Source organism: Prionailurus bengalensis, chromosome D4, assembly GCF_016509475.1.
Source record: "Prionailurus bengalensis isolate Pbe53 chromosome D4, Fcat_Pben_1.1_paternal_pri, whole genome shotgun sequence".
Classification (NCBI taxonomy): domain Eukaryota; kingdom Metazoa; phylum Chordata; class Mammalia; order Carnivora; family Felidae; genus Prionailurus; species Prionailurus bengalensis.
In genome coordinates, this window is record NC_057359.1 from 85,678 (window position 1) to 109,020 (window position 23,343).

A 23,343-nucleotide genomic window follows, 5' to 3' on the forward strand; every position below is an offset into this window, starting at 1 on the left:
TAGATTTCATCAAATTCATAAAGTTTTGGCCATGATTTCTTCAAATACTTTCTATGCCCCTCCCCATTCTCCTCTGGGGACTCAAATTCTATATTAAGCTAGTGTGTGAATCTGCCACACACTGAGGCACTCCACTTCTTTTCCAGTTTTTATTTTCATTCTGTTTCATTTTGCATAGCTTCCATTGCTGTTTTCAAGTTCACTAATGTTTCTGCAAAGGCTAAACTGTTATCTGCAAACAAAGATAACTTCGTCTGTCATTTAGATGTCTTTTATTTCTTTTTCCTGTTGAGTTTCTCTGGCCAGGACTTCTATTATTAAAGAGAGTGGCTAGGTGGGCATCCCTACCTTGTGCCAGATCTTAGGTGGGAAGTTTTCATTTTTTCCCCATTTGTTATGATGTTAGATGAGGGCTTTTCATATATGACCTTATTGTGTTGTTAGGTTCCTTCTATGCCTATTTTGTTAAGTCTTAATGATGAACAATATTGCGTTTTGTCAAATGTTTTCTCTGTATCTGTTTAGATTATTAGGGTTTTTTTTTCTTTCATTTTGTTTATGTGGTATATTGTGTTTATTGCGTACATTGAACCACCCTTGTGTCCCAGGGATAAATTCCACTGGTCATGTGTATGGTCCTTTTAATGTGCTCTTGAATTTGGCTTGCTAATTTTTATTAAGGATATTTGCATCTGTGTTCATCAGAAATATTGGCCTGTAGTTTTCTTGTGGTGCCTTGGTCTGGTTTGGTATTCAGGTGGTGTGGTTCTCATAAAATGAGATTTGAAGTATTCCCTATTTCATTTTTTTAAACAGTTTAAGGAAGATTGGTATTAGTTATTCTTCAAATGTTTGGTAGAATTCACCTATGAAGCCACCTTGTCCTGATTTTTTTTGTTGTTGGAAGACTTTTGATTACTGATTCAACCTCTTTTACTATTGATCTGCTCAGACTTCCTACTTCTGATTCAGCTTTGGTAGGTTATATGTTTCTATGAAGCTATCTATTTCTTCTAGCTTACCAATTTTGGTGGCATATAATTTTTTATAACAGTCTGTTAAGATTTTTTTTCTTGAGATTTTTTTTGTAGTTTTGTGTCATATCTATTGGCAACTTGTTTTTTTTTTTTTTTTTTAATTCTCAAGCTAGTTAACATACAGTGTAGCCTTGGCTTCAGGAGTAGAACCCAGTGGTCCATCACTTACATATAACACCCAGTGCTCATCCCAACAAGTGTCCTCCTTAATGCCCATCGCCCATTTACCCCACCCCCACCCCCATCAACCCTCAGTTTGTTTTCCGTCTTTAAGAGTCTCTTGTGGTTTGCCTCCCTCTGTTTTCATCTTATTTTTCCTTCCCCTCCCCTATGAGCATCTGTTAAGTTTCTCAAATTCCACATATGAATGAAATCATATGACACCTGTCTTTCTCTGACTGACTTATTTCACTTAGCATCATACCCTCCAATTTCATCCACATTGTTGCAAATTGCAAGATTTTATATTTTTTAGCACTGAGTAGTATTCCATTGTATATATATACCACATCTTTTTAAAAAATTTTTAATGTTTATTTTTGAGAGAGAGACAGTGTGAGAAGGGAAGGAGCAGAGAGAGAAGAAAACAGAATCTGAAGCAGGCTCCAGGTTCTGAGCTGTCAGCACAGAGCCCGACATGGGCTCATGAACTCATGAACTGCAAGAGATCACGACCTAAGCCAAAGTCGGACTTTTAACTGACTGAGCCACCCAGGCACCCCCATATACCACATCTTCTTAATCCATTCATCAGTTGATGGACATTTGGGCTCTTTTCATAATTTGGCTATTGTTGATAGTGCTGCTATTAACATTGAGATGCATTGCTCCTTTGAATCAGCATTTTTTTTTTAATCCTTTGGATAACTTCCTAGTAGTGCAACTGCTGGGTCATAGGGTAATTTTATTTTTAATTTTTTGAGGAACCTCCATACTGTTTTCCAGGGCGGCTAGGCCAGTTTGCATTCTCACCAACAGTGCAATAGGGTTTCCCTTTCTCCACATCCTCACCAACATCTGTTGTTGCCTGAGTTATTAATTTTAGCCATTCTGACTGGTGTGAGGTGGTATCTCATTGTGGTTTTGATTTATATTTCCCTGATGATGAGTGATGTTAAGCATCTTTTCATATGTCTGTTTGTCCTCGATGTCTTCTTTGGAAAAGTGTCTATCCTGCCCATTTCTTCACTGGATTATTTGGGGGGGGGGGGTTGACTTTGGTAAGCTCTCTATAAATTTTTGATACTAACTCTTTATCAAATATGTCATTTGCAAATATCTTCTTCCATTCCATCAGTTGCCTTTCAGTTTTGTTGAATATTCTTTTTATTTATAAGCTATCACTATATTGCATCATCTTTCATTTCTAAATTTATTATTTTAGCCTCCACTTTTTCTTGTCTAGCTTAAAAAATTATTAATTTTGTTAATCTTTTGTTAATTGACTTAGTTGTTGATTTTTTTCTATTTTTTTCTGCCCTAATATTTATCATTTCCTTCCTAACTTTATGCTTAGTTTGTTCTTTTTCTAGTTTCTTAAGGTGTAAGTTAGATTGTTTATTTGAGGTTTTGTTCTTTTTTTAATGGAGGTGTTTATTGCTATAAACATCCCTCTTAGTGCTACTTTAGCTTTTCTCCATAAGTTTTGGTATAATGTATTTTAATCTTCATTTGTCTTGAGATACTTTTAAAATTCTTTCTTGATTTCCTCCTTGACCCAGTGGTTTCAAGAACATGGTGTTTACTTTCCATGTATTTGTAAAAATTTCCCATTGTCTTGATATTTTTTGGTTCCTAGTTTCATTCCATTGTGGTCAGAAAAGATAATTGGAATGATTTTGATATTCTCAAATTTGTTAAGATTTGTTTTATGATCTAACTTGTGATCTAACCTGAAGAATGTTCTGTGTGTCTGAAAATGTGTATTCTTGGGCTGCTGGGTGGCTGGGTTCTGTTAGATCCATTTAGACATAATGTTGCTCAAGTCATCTCTTTCTTTATTGATTTTCTGTCTGGATATTCTATCCATTATTGTAAGTGGGGTATTTAATTCCCACTTTTGAGAGAGACAGACAGAGAGAGAGAGAGACAGAGACAGAGGCAGAGACAGAGACAGAGACAGAGTGCGAACAGGGAAGGGGAAGAGAGAGAGGGAGACAAAGAATCCAAAGCAAGCTCCAGGTTCTGAGCCATCAGCACAGAGCCTGACAGGGGCTCCATGAACTCATGAATTGTAAGTTCATGACCTGAGCCAAAGTCGGACACTTAACCAACTGAGGCACCCAGGCGCCTCTCCCCTATTATTTTATGGCTGCCTATTTCTCCTTTCAGGTATACAAAATTTGTTTTTATATATTTGGGTGCTCAGATGTTGAGTGTGTACATAGTTATAATTGTTATATCTTACTACTGAATTGACCATTTCATCATTATATCATGACCTTGTCTTTAAAGGCAGGTTTTGATTTAAAGTCTATTTTATATGATATAATTTATAACCACCCCTACTTTCTGTCGGTTGCCATTTACATAGAATATCTTTTCCCATCCTTTCACTTTCAGCCCAAATCTAAAAGAGTGTCTTGTAGACAACATACTACTGCATCATGCTTTTTTAACCATTCAATCACTCTATGCCTCTTGACTGGTGATGCTAATTCGAATATATTTAAAGTAATTATTGATAAATGAGGACTTACTATTGCCATTTTGTCTTGTTTTGCAGTTCTTTTGCCTCTCTCTTCCACTCTTGCTGTCTTCCTTTGTTACTGATTTATATTTTAGTGATTTTCTTTCATTCCTTTATCTTTATCTTTTGTGTATTTATTATAGGTTTTTTCTTTGTAGTTAATTTGAGGCTTGCATAGAATAGTCTGTAGTTATAACCCTGTTTTAAATTTCAGTTGCATAACAAAAACTGTACACTTTTATCCTCCCCCACATACATTGTGTTCTTGTACTCAGTTTACTTCATTTTATATTGTGTATCCATGAACAAATTTTTCTCTTAACCATTAAGTCAGAGTTAAAAGTAATGTATAAACAACCATTACAGTGCAACCATTTGTTGTATATTAACCTTTACCAGTGAGAATTAAGCTTTCATGCTGCTGTTGAGCATGTTTTCATTTCTTTCTTTTTTGAGAGAGATAGATAGCAATTGTAAGTGTGGGAGAGGGGCTAGGGAGAGAGAGAGAATCTTAAGCATGCTCCATGCTCAGCACAGAGCTTGACACAGGGTTCAATTGCATGACCCTGGGATCACAACCTGAGCCAAAATCAAAAGTCAGATTTGCTCAACCGACTGAACTACCCAGGCACCCTGAACATGTTTTTGCTTTAATTTGAAGACTCCTTTAAGCATTTCTTGTAAGACAGGTCTAGTGGTGTTAAACTTCCTCAGTTTTTGCTTGTCTAGGAATGTCTTTATCACTCCTTCATTTTCAAAGGAAAATTTTGCTGGATATAGTTATTCTTGGCTGGCAGTTTTTTCTTTTAGTACTTTGAATATATCTTCCCACTCTCCCAGCTTGCAAGGTTTGTGCTGAGAAATCCACTGATAATATTTAAAAAGTTCCTTTATTTGTGATAACTGGCTCTTCTCTTCCTGCTTTCAAAATACTATTTTTGTCACTGATTTTTGAAAGTTTGGTTCTAATGTATCTCTGTGTTTTCTTGTTTTTTATTTTTATTTTTAATGTTTATTTATTTTTGACAGAGATAGAGAGACAGAGAATGAGCGGGGAAGGGACAGAGAGAGAGGGAGACACAGAACCAAAGCAGGCTCCAGGCTCTGAGCTGTCAGCACAGAGCCCAATGCGGGGCTTGAATTCACAGACCGCGAGATCATGACCTGAGCCAAAGTCACCCCTGTGTTTTCTTCTTTGTATTTATCCTGTTTGGAAACTTTTCAGCCTCCTTAATCTGGATATCTATTTCTCTCCCAAGATTTGGGAAATTTTCAGCCATTATTTCTTCTAGGATATATCGCTATGCCATTATTCATACATTGATTTTGTTGATGCTTCCCCATTAATATTGCAGATTTTCTTCGCTGTTTTTCATTTTCCCACTCTGATTGGATACTTTTAAATGATCTGAGTTTGAAGACTTTCTTCTAAAGTCTGCTGGTGAAGCTACTGTGTTTTTCATTTCATTCAAATGTATTCTTCAGCATCAGAATTTCTATCTTAGTTCTCTTTTATAAGTTCTCTCTCTTTGTGGAACTAATTTTACTCATATATTGTTTGCCTGATTTTGTTGAGTTGTCTGTGTTTTTTTGTGTGTGCTCACGGAACTTCTTTAAAACAATATTTTGAATTCTTTGTCAGGAAATCCATAGATTTCCACTGGGGACTCTAACTGAAAAATTATTCTCTTTCATTGGTTGTTTCTTTTTTCCTTGATTTCCTTTGTGTGTGTGTGTGTGTGTGTGTGTGTGTGTTTCTGATAGCCTTATATTGACAACTGCATTTGAATTAAGTCCCCTCTTCCAGACTTTACAGAAAAACTTTACTGGGCAAAGACTTTCACCTACAGCTGGTTTTGAGGGTGCTAGCTAGGTGGGATTTGGCAACTCCGGCTCTGGGAGAGTGCAGAGGTGTGGACTCCTAGCAACTCTGTCAGCTGAGATTATCATCAGTCAACACTGCAGAGGTCCTTGGCAGCCAAGGCTGCAGGTGAACACGGCACAGCAAGGACGGGTGCAGTCCTCAGTGGCAAAGAATGCTGAGGTTCTCCTGCACTCCTTGTCCACAGCAGGGTTACTTAAAAAAATCTTTGATTTTAAATCTTTGATTTTAGTGTAATGCGGTATTAAGCTTACCTCAATCTTAAAATTCAGCTTTAAGACAGCATGATTAATTCATTTAAATGGAGAAAAACCCAACAAAAATATACAGTCAAACTGAATAAACTCTTGTATCCCTCCTCTTAGGTAAAAGAACTGTATTAGTATATTTTGCTCTGACATGGTAATATTGATCATCAGCAATTGTTAGAAGGTGAAGGAGGAACAGTAAAATATCTTCCAGACTTTTAAGACCAAAAAATGAAGCGAGCTACTCCATACCATTTACACAGTTTTATTCAGGGTAATGTAGTGACAACAATTTTGGGGTGGCTGGGAATCAGGCAGATGACAATCCAGGTGTTGTGCAGCTATTCTCTGCCAAGTCCAGACCTTAATCCACAGATTTTGCGGACCTAGTTAAAGTGGTGCCATATGTGTACTAGAGGGGAGGGAAGGGGAATAAACAAGGTTATCTCTTTCTAATGGTTATCTAAAGTGGTGCCATCTGCGTGCCAGAGGGGAAGGAGAGAAAGAAACTATTTTATTTCTACTAATTATCTAAAGAAATTTAGGGACAATCAGAACAAGCCTTCCTGCCTTCTGGTCAGGCCATATATTAATCTCCAGAGGGCCTGGCATACATATCACTACATCAACAAAAACAAGAGGCAGGGCCAAAGATGCAGGCAGTGTTGTCAGCATTCCTACCAACATTATAATGGCGTCCTTATCTTGTACTTATTTTAAGATTAGTCTTAGTGGAATCACACCGTGTTCTATATATCCTATCAATGTAATAGCAAATTTCAGTGGATGCTATGGTAAATAAAAAATAAACTTTAAAAACCTCCATTGCTCTACTGTGAGTGTAGCTTAAGAAAATGGCCTACAAAATTTTCTGGTTTGGGGACCCAGGTAACAGGAAGTGATACTTTAGCTCATAAATGATATAATCATTATAATCAAATAGCATGGCATCGTGCATATATTTGGCTTTTTGTTTAGAAAACTATTTGTTTAAATTAAGTATTCATCCAGAAAAGTAGGCAAATCATGAATATAAAATTGATTAATTTTCACTAAATGTGCACATCTGTGTACCCAGCATCCAGATCCAGAAAGAGAACATGATCAGCCATATAGAAACCTCTACAATACTGGTTACCCTGACTTTGAAAAACAAATTAATTTTTTTTTGTATTTTTGAGTTATGTAAAAGGAATCATATTGTCTATATTCTTTTATGTCTGGCTTCTTTTGTTCAACATCATCTTGTGAGGTTCAAAATGCTATTGAGGAAGTTATAATTCATTCATTCTTGCCATTGCTATATGGTATTCCACTGTGGAAACCACCATGATTTAGGAGATCATGCATGTATTTTCTTTCCAAAATAATATACCGACTACATTACATTGTACAAATTCCTTTATGTAAAATAGGGTTTCTCAACCTTAGCACCACTGACATTTTGGACCTCATAGTTCTTTGCTGTGAGGGACTATCCTATGCATTGTAGGATGTTTATTAGCATCCCTGGCCTCTTACCAACTGCTTCTCTCCAGGAGCCAATAAAATGACAATAAAAAAGGTTTCCAGAAATTGCCAAATACCCCCTGGGAAGCAGAATTACCCCAGGTTGAGGACCACAGGTTTGAAGAATGGGACAATTTTATAGAACCTTGGGACTTGTATATGTGCCATTAGACAAAGTCTACTGAAAAAAAAAGTTCCTCTTGTCTTAGCTTAGATTTAAGCATGTGAGCAAATGTGGCCTACTCGTAAGTAATGCAACAAATAGCAAAACCTACTATTTCTTTTATTCCTTTAAAATATGAGAGTTTAATTGTTTTTATTTAAATCCCAGTTAGTTAACATATGGTGTAATAGTAGTTTCAGGTTACTTTATAGTGACTCAACACTCCCATACATCACCTGGTGTTCATCACAAGTACACTTGTTAATCCCCAAGAAACAGACTACAGAGAACATGCTGATGGACACCAGGGGGAGGTCAGTGGGAGTATGGCGGAAATAGGAGATTGGGGATTAAGGAGTGCTCTTGTTGTGATAACCCAATACTGTTTCAACAAGTGAGAAAGCATCAACAGCACATTAAAAGAAGCAACAAAGTAAAGGCTTTAAGTGTGTGTGAGTGATTATTTTCAAATGTTACTTAACTCTTCCCACAGGCATCGAGAGAATATCCAGAAAGAAACAGAAAATAATTGAGAGCTTTACATTAATCATCTCAACAAATCATCTCAATTATCTCTATGTATAATTACATACTGTGGTGTGGGAGGCCAGACCCCAGTGCCAGGTCGAGCAACGGCTCCCTGTTGACTCAGCCAACCCGGTGGTTCCCCCTCCCATTCCCCCACTTGCAAAGGCATACGAAAGCCTTGTCAAGGCTGAGAAAGCTAATTCCTGAAGCCTGTGGTCTGTGGGTGTTGGCAGTAATGTTACCCCCCTTTTTCTACCCCGGATCAAATAGAAACAAACATGGGAACTGTGTTTTGCTAGCAATCTATCAACAAGGTCTTGTGACCCGTTCAGAAAGTTCACAAGGTATACAGAACTAAATGTTTTGGCTGGCAGGGATCATGTGAAACCTGTTTATTCTTAGAATGACCTGACCCATAAGAGTCTTGATATAAAAGATTGTGTACAGCAACAATAAAGCCGTCACTTGGGCCATCAGCCCAGGGGATCCTCCTGTTCCCAAACTGGCTTCTCTTCTTTCTTACATTCCCCTACCCTCAGGACCCTGATCTCGGTGTTTATTGCGCCGGTCGCAACACTGTGGTTTTTGAAATTAATCATCACGACAATCCCAACAAGGTAGGTATTAATACCCCAAATTTGTTTATGGGGAGAATGAGGATTAGGGAGGTTAAATAACTTTCTTAAGGCTGCACAAGCAATAAGAGGTGAAGAGATTCCAGCTCAAGTCAGTCTTTCAGCTACTACTGTCACCATTTCCTTTAATCTATTTCTTAAAATTTGTGAATTAAAGACCACAGGTTTTTTTAAATATTAAATATCTGATCCACATGCACCTCAACTAAAAATTCCAGCTGAAGTTCTAAATGTTGGCATAGACATACCAGGTAAGAACAAGAGACTGCATCCTCACCCTTGTATATAATTCCTTGGATTGTTACCCATTCTGCTTGTACCTATGAACATTTCTTTTTTAAGTTTTTTTTATGTGAGAGAGAGAGAGAGAGCATGAGCAAGGGAGGAGCAGAGAGAGAGAGAGAGACAGAGAGAGAGAGAGAGAGAGAGAGAGAGAGAGAGAATCCCAAGGATACTCCATGCTCATGGGGCTCGATCTCACAACAGTGAGATCATAACCTGAGCTGAAATTAAGAGTCTGATGCTGAACTGACTGAGCCACCCAGGAGCCCCCTATGAACATTTCTGCCTTCCAAAACATGATTTGCAACATACAATATACTGTATGAGTCCAGTAAATTAAGTAGGAAAGACTTCCAATCCATACTAGGGGGCCTTCTTTCCTAAATTCACCCTGTTTGAAACAGTATTATCCTGGTTTAATTTCTTCTACAAGCATTTATAGAGCATTTCCTCTGTTCTGGGCACCAAGCCAGCCATGGGACTACAAAGACAAATGAGAGAAGTTCCTTTTTCTAAAGAAGTGTATGGTAAGCAGAATTCTAAAATGGTCCTCAAGATTCCTGTATTCTGGTGTGCAAACCCCCCCACTTGAGTCCAGGCAGGACCAGTGAATCTAATGAGATATCACTTCTGTGATTAGGCTACTAATAATCAGTTGACTTTGAGTTAATCAAAAGGAAGGCTGTCCTGGATGGCCCTGACCTACTCAAGTGAGCTCCTTAAAAGATGAAGTATCAGAGAAGTGTGAAGGAGCAAACTGTCGTGGATAGGACCACTTAGCAAGTATCTGAGAGCAGCTTCTACGTGATGAGAGCAGGAGCTAATAGCCAGCAAGAACATGGGACCCATAGTCACAGGACCACAAGGAAATGAATTCTAGCAATAACTTGAGAGAGCTTGGAAGCAGATCCTTATGTAGTTCAGCTTCCATATGAGTATGTGGTCAGATGGCATCTTGATTTTATCCTTGTGAGACCCTCAGCAAAGCCAGTTAAAGTGTGCCAGATTTTTGACCCACAGACACTGAGATAATTCATTGGTGCTCACTTAAGTTGCTACATTTGTAGTAATTTGCTATGTAGCTATAGGAAAGTAATAAAAAAGTGCATAATTCATATTTTTTATATTGGGAAATTGGTCAGTTTTCTTCTTCTGATTATAAAAGTATACTAAAATATAGTCCCAAATCAGAAATTTATATGAAAAATATTCTTAGCTCTAAAGCCAATCATTATTAAAGAAGTACTTTAATTTTTTTAAGTTTATTTATTTATTTTGAGAGAGAGAGGAGCAGGCGCGACAGAGAGCGAGGAGGAGAGGGGGCGGGAAGAGGGAGAGAGAGAGAGAGAAAATCCCTGCATTCTGTCAGCACGGAGCCTGGTGCAGGGCTTGAACTCACAAACCATGAGATCATGACCTGAGTGGAAATAAAGATTTGGACACTTAACCAACCGAGCCAGCCAGATGCCCCATTCTTTTTTAAATTAATGTTTTTAAAAATATCAAACATATTATTGTTTTACGATCTTTCTATGCTACACTATTGTATGCATATTTCATGTTCATGTGCGTCTTTAAAAATCAGTAAAGAAAAAAGCAGCACTTCCCAAACTGTGTCCTACACATCTTCAATATATTAATCAGTGTTTCAAGAATAAAAATGTTTGAGGAACACTTCTTACTATATTTTCTCGTTAGAAAAATCATGATATGGGGTGCCTGGGTGGCTCAGTCAGTTGAGGGTCCAACTTCGGCTCAGCTCATGATCTCATAGTTTGTGGGTTCAAGCCCTGCATCAGGCTCTGTGCTGATAGCTCAGAGCCTGGAGCCTGCTTCAGATTCTGTGGCGCTCTCTCTCTCTCTCTCTCTCTTTGCCCCTCCCCCACTCATGCTCTGCCTCTCTCTGTCTCAAAAATAAAATAAACATTTTTTAAAAATGAAAAAAACAAAAAAACAAAAGGAGAGGTGCCCAGGTGGCTCAGTCAGTTAAGCATTTAACTCTTGGTATTGGCTCAGGTCATGATCTCACAGTTCGTGGGTTTGAGCCCTATATCAGACTCTGTGCTGACAGCATGGAGCCTGCTTGGGATTTCTCTCTCCCTCTCTCTCTCTCTCTGCCCCTCCACAGCTCTCTCTCTTTCAAAAAATAAACATAAAATTTTTTTAAAAATAAATAAAACTAGAGGAAATCTGGCAACAAAAAAGAAAACATTTTAATTTTGTAATTATTTAACACATAGTTATTTCCTACCAGGGGAAAACTCTTCCTCTTGCATACCTATTAACATCCTGAGAAGCATCTTTTCATTAATAATATGAATTCAAACAATTGAAGATATCTAAACCACTCTTGGATGAAACAAGGTAACACACATCTTTCCATGAGCACTATTACTTTCTTAGAGCCTAGGATGTTGGATTAAATTATGTGGACTCCCAGGTCTTTTGTTTTTAATTTTTAAAAATATTTATTTTTGAGAGACAGAGAGAGAGACAGAGTGTGAGTGGGGGAGGGGCAGAGAGAGAGGGAGACACAGTAATCTGAAACAGGCTCCAGGCTCTGAGCTGTCAGCACAGAGCCTGACGTGGGGCTCAACCCGGGGAACAGTGAGATCATGACCTGAGCCAAAATTGGATGCTTAACCTACTGAACCACCAAGGTGTCCCTGGATTCCCAGGTCTTTGACCTTGATCAGTGCTGAATCAATTAAGAGGTAAGGATAAGGGTCTATTTAAATCCTATGGTATAACTGTTAACATAATGCAATTACACAATTCACCTCCTAAAAATTACTTTTATGACTGTCCAGATCAAGGGACCACCTCACAGTGCGTTCATCAAATACTACTTACAGTGGTATATTTCTGCCAATGCATTTCAACTGGGATTTTAACAAACTGGTATGCATTTGGAGGATAATCAGGAAAGATGGCAGGTTTATTTTGACATTTTAAGCAATTGCAATTAGACATTTTTATATACACAAAGCAGGCAGAGGCAGGAGGAAAGCATGGCTGAAAGAGGCAAGCAGTCTTTAGCTCAATGAAAGGATACTGAGAGCTATCCATAAGTGAATTGGGTGTGTTTAACACATCTCTTCTCTGGCTATGTTTAAGTAGAAGTTAGATGACAACCTGGCTAAGATATTGTTGGGAAATTTCTTAGTCTCAATTCAATGCTGGTGACTTCTAAAATTCGATCAGTCTCCTATTGTGAACTAAAGTGTCTTTAATCAAGGCCAAGTAGCAGTACAGTCCCTGCATTAGGGGGCAATTGGGTTGATTGCTTGAGATTAAGAAAACAATAGTGTTCTTTCAGGAAAAGCCAATTTTGGACATCAATGTGCTTTGGGAAGCACAGTCTGAACGGTCTCTGTAGGTCAAGTGCTACAGACTGAATTGTGTCCTCCCAAAAATGTGAATGTTGAAGCCCAAACCTCCAATGTGATGGTATTTGGACATAGGGCCTTTGAGAAGTGGTGAGTTTTAGATGAGATCATGAAGGCAGGGTGTTCATGATGAGATCAATGACCTTATAAGAGAAACCAAAGAGCTTGTCCTTGTGAGGACACAGTAAGGAGGCCATCTGTAAGCCAGGGAAAAAAAGCTCTCATCAGAACGTGACTGTTGTTTAAGTCATCCAGTCTGTGGTATTTGTTATGCTGCCTGAGCTAAGACACCAAGGTTATACTAGCTCAAGGCCTGGGAGGGACCTAAGCCAGTTTATACAGTATGTCAGAGCAGACAAACATACTTAGGATTGTGCATTAACTGTTTCGAACTTTTTTTTTTAACGTTTATTTATTTTTGAGACAGAGAGAAACAGAGCATGAACGGGGGAGGGGCAGAGAGAGAGGGAGACACAGAATCTGAAACAGGCTCCAGGCTCTGAGCCGTCAGCCCAGAGCCCGACGCGGGGCTTGAACTCACGGACCGTGAGATCATGACCTGAGCCGAAGTCGGACGCTTAACCGACCAAGCCACCCAGGCGCCCCAACTGTTTGGAACTTTAAAAATAAACTTTAAAGGGGCGCCTGGGTGGCGCAGTCGGTTAAGCGTCCGACTTCAGCCAGGTCACGATCTCGCGGTCCGTGAGTTCGAGCCCCGCGTCGGGCTCTGGGCTGATGGCTCAGAGCCTGGAGCCTGTTTCCGATTCTGTGTCTCCCTCTCTCTCTGCCCCTCCCCCATTCATGCTCTGTCTCTCTCTGTCCCAAAAATAAATAAACGTTGAAAAAAAAATTTTTTTAAATAAACTTTAAAAATAAAACTGCCAGTTACTTTATCAGCAAAGATGGGTTTATTCAGAAATATCAACGAATTGCAATTCAGGGCAAGGAAGCAAGCTACTGGCAAAACCATAGGCAAGCCCCAAGAACAAAGGAGAGGAATGTTCTCTTGCAGAGAAAGTTGGGAAAGCTATTACAAACAAAAAGTTCGTTTGAGTAAACGAGGAGTTTGAAGTATAATGGCTTTTCACTGGAGCTTGGGAGAGAAGAACCTTTCTTCCTCCCGCTGGGACAATAACTAGTAGCTAAAGCACCGCGGATTTGCAATTGGGTCTCTTCTTGTTGGGTCTACAGGTGACCCAAGGGATAGGGCATGAGAGCTCCCCCTTCCGGTTTCCTTTTATTAATTCTCACGGTAATAACACAAGCTGTAAATCAGTAGTGGACTGGTGGCACTTACTTCGTTCTCGGTTAAGTCCGTCTGGGTCTGAGGAGGAGGAAGACACGAGGCCTTCAGGGTTTCACGGTACTCGCCTCCTCTCAAGGAGGCACTGAATGAATGCTGAACTATCTAAGCAGGAGAAAATACTCTGAGTGTATCGTGTATGAGTACTCCAAATTGCGCAGCTCACAAGGTCTCTGAGGGCCAGTGATGACGATATTAGCATTTATGAAGCCCGGATTCGTGTTCACTTTCCCTAGATATTGCATACGCTAAGTTCTGTGCTGCTGAGTAACCCGTGCAAACCCGCCGTGCTGGAGCCATCAGTGGCCCGAGACTGGACCGGGGGCCCTCACGTTTCCTAACACTGTCCTTTCCCCGCACCCCACAGCCTGACTGGGCTCTCCCTCAGCTTGTTCGATTTCGCAGAGGAACGGACTGCCTGGTCACAGTACATATAGCGCTTTCCCAGTTCTGGACTGCGGCCTGGAGAGGGGTGTCCTTCCGCGTCAGGCTGTGTCCATTTCTGTGCCTGAAGAGGACACCAGGAGCCGTTCCACAAGCGCCGAAATTACAAAACAGTCGTTCATCTAAGTCACTTCCCCAGACTGGACAGTGTTTCAGGAAACAGCACGGCCGCGAGGCGGCGGGAGATGACATACTTCCGGCGGGCGGCCGCGTGAGCACGCCCCGGCGGCCTCGGGGGCGTGGAGGTGGGGCCTGAGGTGGGCGGGGCGCTGCCGGAGGCCTCCGGCGCGGGCGCCCAGCTCCAGGCGGGAGCTGGGGCGCGGGGCGGGGCGGGGCCTTGTGACCGTCCGGGGCCGCCCCTGACGCCGCTGGCCGCTGCGAGAGTCGCGGTCGTTGCGGCGGGTGCGACCGGCGGCCCCTGCAGTTGCGCTCCCGGCCTCGCCTCCTTGGTGGCTCCGGCCTCAGCCGCCCTTACAGCCCTCGGCGTCGCCGCTGGCGCCGCCACCCGACCCGCAGGCCGCCGCGGGCCACGGAGCCCATGAGGGCGCGGGCCCCGCCGCCGCGTCCGCGGCGTCGTCGTCGTCGTCCCGGAGCACCCCGAGCCGGCGCGGGCATGGCCGCGGCATGAGCGCGGAGCCGCCGCCGGAGCCGGAGGACGCGGCGGCGTCGGAGCCCGCGGCGGGAGCCATGCCAGAGAAGCGCCCGGGCGCGCAGGCCGCCGGCGGCCTCTCGGTGAGCGCGGGTGCGGCCCAGGGAGCCTGGGCGGGGCCGGGGTGCGGAGCCCGGGGATTGGGGGGGGGGGGGGTACGTGGACAGGCCGCGTGGGCCCCCGCTCTCGGGCTGCCCGTCCTTTACGGGGCCACTCCTGCGCCTCGCCGGACAAACCTTCAGGTGGTTTGTTGTCTCGGGAAGCACTGTGCGCGGGGTCCCGAGGAGAAGTGGTTTCGTCCTTTCGGGAACTTCCAGACGTGCGGCAGGCGGTTCCACTTCCGTGGTGCAGTTCCTGGCTCGGCCTCCTCGGGCGTGTGGGGGCCTGTCGGCCGGGAACGCTCGGGCCGCTGTCCCTCCGGGTTTCCGCCGGGTTCGGGTGGCCGCCGGGGCGCTGATTTCATAGGCCCGGGTTCGGCAGAGCCCGCTGGCTCAGAGGCGCCTCCGGTTCGTTATGGGGGAGTAGAAAACACAGAGCTCCAGTCTTCCTTAAAGACCCTGGGTTTTTCTGCTCTATTCAGGACAGGAAGTACAGAAACGTTACAGGGTAACACCAAGGAAACGTTTTGCCAAAGAAAACCAGAAATTTTAGGAAAGTTAAATGTATGCGGTCGACTTTTTTTTTTTTTTTTTTTTTACAAATTTTACTTTACAGATTTTTAGCTTACGTACCTATATTTGCTTTTAGGAGACGCTAGATGAATATTATTTGGTGATACGAGTCTCCATTAACAGAATTGGGAGGAGGGGGAAGTAGAATGGAGCCCGAAGAGCTGGTTCTGGTATTGGTCCTGTGAGAACGGTGTGCCCTGCCACTCGGTGCCTCATCCATAAAAGGAGAGGAGAGCTTAGTAGTAGTGTTGAAGGGCCCTCCTTGCTCAAGTGGGTTCTCATTTTTGAAAAAGCCTTAAGGGTTCCTCATTTCAAAGACAAGCTGTCTGGAAAGGGAGGTTTATTTCATGGTGAGAGGACATTCCAGAGAATTGGTTTTTCTCGTTTTGTTTCTGATTATTTAAAAAGGAGACCTCATATTCCCGCCCCTCACCTGAGCCAAACCGCCGGGTCCTCCTGGGTCTGAATGGACAGACCCTAATTACTCATCAGCCACCAAGCTAGTAACACGGGAAACAGCTCCCCTCATCCGTTGCTGTACTTAAGGACACCCAGTACTTCGCCAAGTGTAGCTGATTTTACCAGGCAAAGATTTTAGGTTGTTGGCTTCCTCTGCATCCCTCTGGTTTAGTTCCCCAGCGTTTTTGACTTAAGAGTTTGACTTCTCTCTCGGGACCCTTGCTAACCTCACCATCAGTTCTTAGTTGACTAGTGTCATAATTACTGCTGTCCTTAAGTTTTTTCATTGGTTCTCCTTGGCTTTTTGGATAAAAATAAATAACCCAGCAGGTTGAAGCATTATAGCATAGTGATGAAGCGAGCATGGTCAGAATCCCAGTTCCCACCTTTTGTTACCTGCACAAGTTACATAACATCTCCGAATTAATAATAGTATTTACCTCAGGGGATTGCTAGGGTTACTGCAACCTTGTACCTAGTAAGTTCTCAATAAATATTGGCTGTTACTGTTTCTCAATATTTTCGGCATGAATGGTCAGAATGTATACGTGATTCCTGACAAGTCATTTACTAAAAATTAAACCTGATGATTTGGGGGCGCCTGGGTGGCTCAGTCGGTTGAGTGTCCGACTCTTGATTTTGGCTCAGGTCATGCTCTCACAGTTCGTGGGTTTGAGCCCTGTGTGGGGTTCCGTGCTGACAGTGCAGAGCCTGCTTGGGATTCTCCCTCCCTCTCTCTGTGTCCCTCCCCTGCTCTCTCTCTCTCTCTCTCTCTCTAAATAAACTTAAAAAAAAAAAGTTGATAATTTTATATGCTTAGAGCTGGAACTTTTGAAGGATGTTTACTCAAAGAAGTTTACTCAAGGAAACCTAGACTCTATTCCCTGGTTCCTTCTCCTGTGGGACCCTGATGCTAACCTGCTAATTTGGGCACAGATAGATTCCTACCCAGTCTTTCCTGGTCTCTGAGGGTGCATGGACTCTGTATTGATAAACTGCAGTGAATACTGACAGTGAATTTTCTTGATACTTACTGTACTTAGTGAGATGATTAGCACGGGCAGGTGGCAGAGGTGCTCTTTTGGAATGTGTGGTGGCTGGGAAAGCAAGTGAATGCCCTTAAATGTTCATGTTGTATGCTGGTACCACAAATTATGCATCTTTCTGCTTACACTTTCTGTCTAGTATCATTTCCACATGCTACGTTCTGCAGCTGGGCCTGGAGCCTGACCGTGAGATCATGACCTGAGCCGAAATTGAGTCTGATGCTTAACAGACTGAACCACCCAGATGCCCCTGCTTGACTTTTTAATACAATAGTTTTGTATTTGTTTATCTTTTAAAAATAGCTTCATTGAAGTATAATTGACATAGTAACAACTATATATGTTTATACAGGTTTGTATTTTGACATGTGTATACACTTGTGGAATCATTACCACAATCAAGACAGTGAATATATCCATCACTCCCAGAAGTTTCCTTGTGCCCATTTTATATCTTCTCTCCACCTACTTCACAGGCAAACATTTATCTACTTACTGTCACTATATATTACTGTTAATTTTCTAGCATATGCTCTTTTTGGTTTGGCTTTTTTTTTTTTTTAACTCAGCATGAGTTGAGATTTATCCATGTTGTATAAATCAGTGCATTCCTTTTTGTTGCTGAGTAGTATTCCATTGTATGGACATACCATACCACAATTTGTTTATCCATTCAGCTGTTGATGAACATTTGCTTCATCACTAAGGCTTGGCAGTACAAATGAAGTTGCTATGAGCGTTTGTCTACCAGTCTTTGTATGGGATATACTTTTAAGTAAATACTTAGAGTGCAGTGGCTAAATCATATGGTAGGTGTATTGTTTAACTTTTAAAGAAAACTGCCGAACCATTCTCTAAAGTTATTTTACAGTTTTACATTGTCACTAGCACTATGACAGTTCCACTTCATCTACATCCTCAACACTTGGTCAATTTTAGCCCTTGTAGTAGATCTGTATTTTAATTGTTTTATTTTGTTTTTAATTTGCATGTCCCTCTGGCTAATGATATTCAACATCTTTCCATAAACTTATTTGTCATCTTTATATCCTCTTGGTGAAGCGTCTGTTCGAGTCTTTTGCCTATTTTTATTGTTAGGTTGTTTATCTTATAATTGATTTTTGAGAGTACTTTATAGATTTGGGATGTAAGTCCTTTATCAGGTATATGCTTTGCAAATATTTTCTTTAAAAAAACTTCTTTTTTTAATGTTTATTTATTTTTGAGACAGAGAAAGAGCATGAACGGGGAAGGATCAGAGAGAGGGAGACGCAGAATCTGAAGCAGGCTCCAGGCTCCGAGCTGTCAGCACAGAGCCTGACGCGAGGCCCAAACTCTCGGACCGTGAGATCATGACCTGAGCCAAAGTCAGATGCCCAATCAAGTGAGCCACCCAGGCGCCCCACAAATATTTTCTTTTAAGCTGTGCTTTTAGAAGAACAGAGTGTTTGGGGCGCCTGGGTGGCTCGGTCAGTTAAGCATCCGACTTTGGCTCAGGTCATGATTTCGCGGTTTGTGAGTTTGAACCCATAGTCCCACTCTGTGTTGACAGCTTTGGGCCTGGAGCCTGCTTAGGATTCTGTGTCTCCCTCTCTTTCTGCCCCTCCCCTGCTTGTGCTCTCTCTTTCTCTCTCTCTCTCTCTCTCTCTCTCTTTCAAAAATTAACATTAAAAAATTTTTTAGAAGAGCAGAATGTTTAATTTTGATGAAATTTATCAATTTGTTCTTTTATGGATTGGTTTTGGTTTATATCTAAGAAATGCTTGCCTAACTCAATATCACAAGGATTTCCTTCAGTTTTTAGAAGCTTTTTAGATTTTACAGTTTTATGACCATTTTGAATTATTTTTTAATATGGTGCAAAGTATGGATGGAAGTTCTCTTTTTGTGTATGGATAACTGTTGCATCATTTGTTGAAAAGACTTTCTTATTCACTAAAGTTGCACTTTAGTCAAAATTCAGTTATCCATATATGTCAATCTATTCTGTATTCTGTTTTATCTGTAGATCAATACTGCTTAATCTGTATTATTAGAGGTATATATTAATACTTGAAACAAGTACTGTTAGGCTTCCACACTTGTTCTCTTTTAAAATTGTTTGGCTATTCTGTGTCCTTTGCATTTTAGAATTCTGGAATCAGATTTTCAATTTTTACAAACAAAAAAACCCTGCTTATATTTTCATTGGGATTGTGTTGATTCTGAAAATGAGGTTAGGAAGAATTGAAAACATTGAATCTTCTCATTCATGAAAGAGGTATCCCTCCGTTTATTTTAGATCTTTAAAATTTCCCACCTGTGTTTTGGAGTTTTCAGTGTATAGGCCTTTCACATCATTTGTCAGAGTATACCCCGTTTCAAATTTTTTGATGCTGTTGTACAATAGTGTAAATATTAAATATGTAAATTCTTAAAAATTCAAATTCATAATTGTTGCCAATATATAGAAACACAGTGGATTCAAGAAATTCCTAACATTGCAATATAATACGTATATCATAAAATTGACCATTTCAACCATTTTTAATTGTGCAGCTTAGTAGTGTTAAATGTGTTTATGTTATTGTGAAGCCAATCTCTAGAACTTTTCAGTTTGTAAAACGAAACCTCTATATCCATTAAGTAGCATTTACCCTGTCCCTCATTCCCTAATAACCATCTTTCTGCTTTCAGTTTCTATAAGTCTGACTACTCTAGATACCTCATGTAAGTGGAATCATACACTGTATTTTTGTGACATTCAGCATAATGACCTCAATGTTGTTGTTGTTGACACATGTCGAAACATGTTGTCTTCAGGATTGCTGAAGGCATGTGTGGTATGTCTTGGAATTTCCTTCAAGATGGAATAATACTCTGTTTTATGTATATGCCACATTTTTGTTTCTCCATTTATCTGTTGAGTATCTCATTGCTTCTGTTTTTTTGGCTATTGTGAATAATGCTTCTGTGAACATGATTGTACAAATATTTCTTTAAGACCCTGCTTTCAAATCTTTTGTATATCTATCCAGAAGTGGAATTATTAAATCATTGGGTAATTCCATTTTTAAGTTTTGAGGCACTGCCATGCTGTTTCCCATCGTAGTTGCACCATTTTAAATTCCCACCAGAAGTCCTTTGCTCAATTTTAAATTGGACTGTTATTTTGAGTTGTAGAGGTTCTTGATATATTCTGAATATTACCTTCTTTTCAGATACATGCATTACAAATATCTTCTCCATAGGTTGCCTTTTCACTCTGTTGATTGTATCCTTTGATGTGTGGAAGTTTTAAATTTTGGTAACATTCAATTTAATCTGTTTTTACTTTTGTTGCCTTTGTCTTTTGGTGTCATATTCAAGATCTCGTCAAATCCAATGTTACAAAGCTTTTCCCCTATGTTGTTTTGTGAGAGTTTTATGTCATACACTTAGGGTTTTCGTTCATTTTAAAAGTTTGTGGTTTTGACAAAGCCCAATATCTACTTTTTTCTTTTGTTGCTTGTTACTGTTGCTGCTTTGGAGTCATGTCTAAGAATCCATGATTAAATCCAAGATTTACCCCTGTGTTTTCTTCCTAGTTTTGTGGTTTTAGCTTAGATCATTTATCTGGTTTGGGTTCTCTATATGGTGTGAGGTAGGGTTTCAGATTCATTCTTTATATGTGGAAATTCAGTGGTCTCAGCACCATTTGTTGAAGAAACTGTGCTTTTGTTTTGAGTGGATTTGGCACTCCTGCCAAAAATCAGCAGGATATAGATGTATCAGTTTATTTATGGAAACCCAATTCTAGTCAGTTTGTGTATATGACAGCCTCTTTCTCTCTCCTGCTTCCATGTTGGGAGTCGCTCACTGATGTTTACTGTGTACTGTGATCTGTGAGTTGGAGATCATGTTTGGGACCAATGGGAGTAGTTTTCACCCTTATCTTTTTCCAATTGAAGGCAGATGACCTGATTGATAAAAGTCAGGTGCTCTTGCTAGTCTCATATTTTCAGGTCATGTTGAGAAAGCAAGTGAGGGGGTTGATGGAGATTGGTTTTTTTGTCCAGGCACATACTAGCCCAGCCAGACTCCTTAGTGTGGGAACAGAGGTGGGTGGGTAAGTAAAAGGCTGCACTTTGCCTGAGGAACTGCCTACATTTGGCTCCTGTCACCTCTTACTCAGGTTGCTGCAGTCCAGGCTACCTGTCATGTATGTGCTGATTCTGTTTTATGAGAACTGTAGGCTAAGAAAGGTAGTGTAAGCAGTACAGTGGTTAGTAGCATACACTCTGGAGATATGTGATTCTCTGGATGGAATACCAGCTTAGGCACTTAGTAACTCTATGACTTGGGCAAGTTACATGAATTCTCTGCATCTGAATTTTGTCATCTATAAAATGGGGATGATGATAGTTTTTATCTTGAAGACTACAGTGCAGAAAAAATGGTAGCATCTGTAATGTGCTTTGATCAGGTCTTGGCATGGTGTCTGTTGCTGCTTCTCCTGCTATTGTAGAATAATTTTTGCCTAGGTATAGCTTAGATCTTTTTTTTTTTAATGTTTTATTTATTTTTTGAGAGAGAGATTGACAGAGTGTGAGCAGGGGAGGGGCAGAGAGAGAGAGAGAGAGGAAGACACAGAATCTGAAGCAGGCTCCAGACTCTGAGCTGTCAGCACAAAGCCTGACACGGAGCTCGAATCCACGAACCGTGAGATCATGACCTGAGCTGAAGTCAGGTGCTCAACCGACTGAGCCACCCAGGTGCCCCAGCTTAGATCTTTTGTAATGACTGTCTCTGAGCTGTGTCCTTGTTCTTTATAGTGTTCATTTCCATTTAAAAATTTATATTTCATTAAATGGGTACAGGATAGTATCTATTGATACCACTGTTCCCAACATCTAGCAGACATACTAGAGCTCAGCATATACATGCTGAGTGAATTAACCACTTGGATTTGAATATTTTCATTCTTAGATAAGGTTGATAGAGATAGGAATATTTACAGAAGTAGTCCTTGGCATCTTGGTTTGCTTTAAGTTGGGTGGTGGTTGGTAAATTACAGAGTTTGAAGACTTAAAAGCAGTTATCTTACAAATATTTAATCAATGCTTTGTCCAACCCCATAGTGATTGCAGGTATTCAATCAATATTTAGTGCTGAGAAAATTTTCATAATTTTTGTGGAAAAGTTATTTCATCTAAAGAAGCCGTAAAATTGTTTTTCCTACTGGCATTTCAGTTTTAGGAGGAAGAAAAGCAAAGCCTTTAGGTGTAATCATTTATTTGTTTTAAAACTTTTTATGTACTTCATCTTTGTGTTTATGTTTAAAAAGATTTTTGATAAAGAATTTATTTTTGATGGAGCATTTTACTAACCAGATAAATACAAAGGATATAGGCAAGAAGTAGTAAACTTCTGAGTTATTAAAATACTCAGAGCCTAGAGTGAAATATACTTTTCATATATGTCTTCAGCATTACTGCAGAGATTACTATGAATCTTGTGGTAAGTACTATGGAGTACTAGTTTTCAATTAAAATATATTTTAAAATAATTTTTCTGCTCAGAAGTACAATAGAGCCAACAGTTCACAGTTATAGTTCTTAGTTCCTCAGCTTATCCGTAAAAATCAAGATCAAAATATTTCATTTTTAATAGGTTAACATTGCACATGGTGTAATGATAACTTGATGGTAAGTGGTTTATTATTGCACATGATAGGTAGTACAGAGATTGTGTGCTTATTTTAGTAGTTTAATATCACCAAAGACATGGTGGGCTCATTACATTCATATGCTCTGCTCTTCCCAGGGTGATAGTTTGGGGTCATAAGATTGACCACGTGTGGTCTCAGGATGGCTATGATGCTAAGTATCACATGCTTACACAACAGTGCCCTCAAACTGGAAACAGTAATGTTTTGATATATGTCCCTAGAAGAATGAAGGAAAGTCCATAAACCCTCCACGTATTTCCTCTCATACCTCATTGGCCATAATTGGTCCATGTAGTTCGTTCCTGTCTTTAGTCATTGAATGATCCTGGTCAGGTTGGCTAGTCAAGATTCAACTTCTGGACCTGAAGAATTCTCAAGGCTGCAGTCTCAGGAGGTGACTAGTCTGTTTATGCACACGGTTGCTGAAACATGAACACAGTTGGGAATTTGTTAGCAAATATGTCTTGGTGGTGTAGGAAGTCAACTTCTAACGTCATAAAAGCCAGTTATCTGCTGAGTTCAGGGTGCATTTAGAGAATCACTATTGAGATCCTTGCCTTTGAGAGGTGTTGTGTAGTACAGGAGAGAGACTAGTCGTATGTGGAAAAGAAGCTACAGGAATTTGGTAGGGAAGCACCTGCCTCTGTTCAGGGTGGTCAAGGAATGTCAGCAGCTTCTCAGATATTATATGGGGTTACTGATACTTATGATCTCCCCTTT

General features: G+C 40.6%; 1 protein-coding gene and 1 long non-coding RNA gene across 3 annotated transcripts in view; one reads left to right on the forward strand and one right to left on the reverse strand.

Moving 5' to 3' along the window:
• LOC122474890 overlaps nt 1-14,355 on the reverse strand; it is a 30,764-nt gene extending 16,409 nt beyond the window's left edge. The window contains exon 1 of the long non-coding RNA XR_006295039.1: nt 13,660-14,355. This is a non-coding gene — a long non-coding RNA (uncharacterized LOC122474890). The remainder of the gene's footprint in view (nt 1-13,659) is intronic.
• A 17-nt stretch (nt 14,356-14,372) lies between these two features.
• MFSD14B (major facilitator superfamily domain containing 14B) overlaps nt 14,373-23,343 on the forward strand; it is a 73,268-nt gene continuing 64,297 nt past the window's right edge. The window contains exon 1 of one of the 2 annotated variants that reach the window (XM_043566229.1): nt 14,373-14,841. In XM_043566229.1, coding sequence (XP_043422164.1) covers nt 14,734-14,841 — 108 coding nt within the window. In that variant the 5' untranslated portion in view covers nt 14,373-14,733. The remainder of the gene's footprint in view (nt 14,842-23,343) is intronic. The other variant, XM_043566230.1, reaches the window with a different exon arrangement.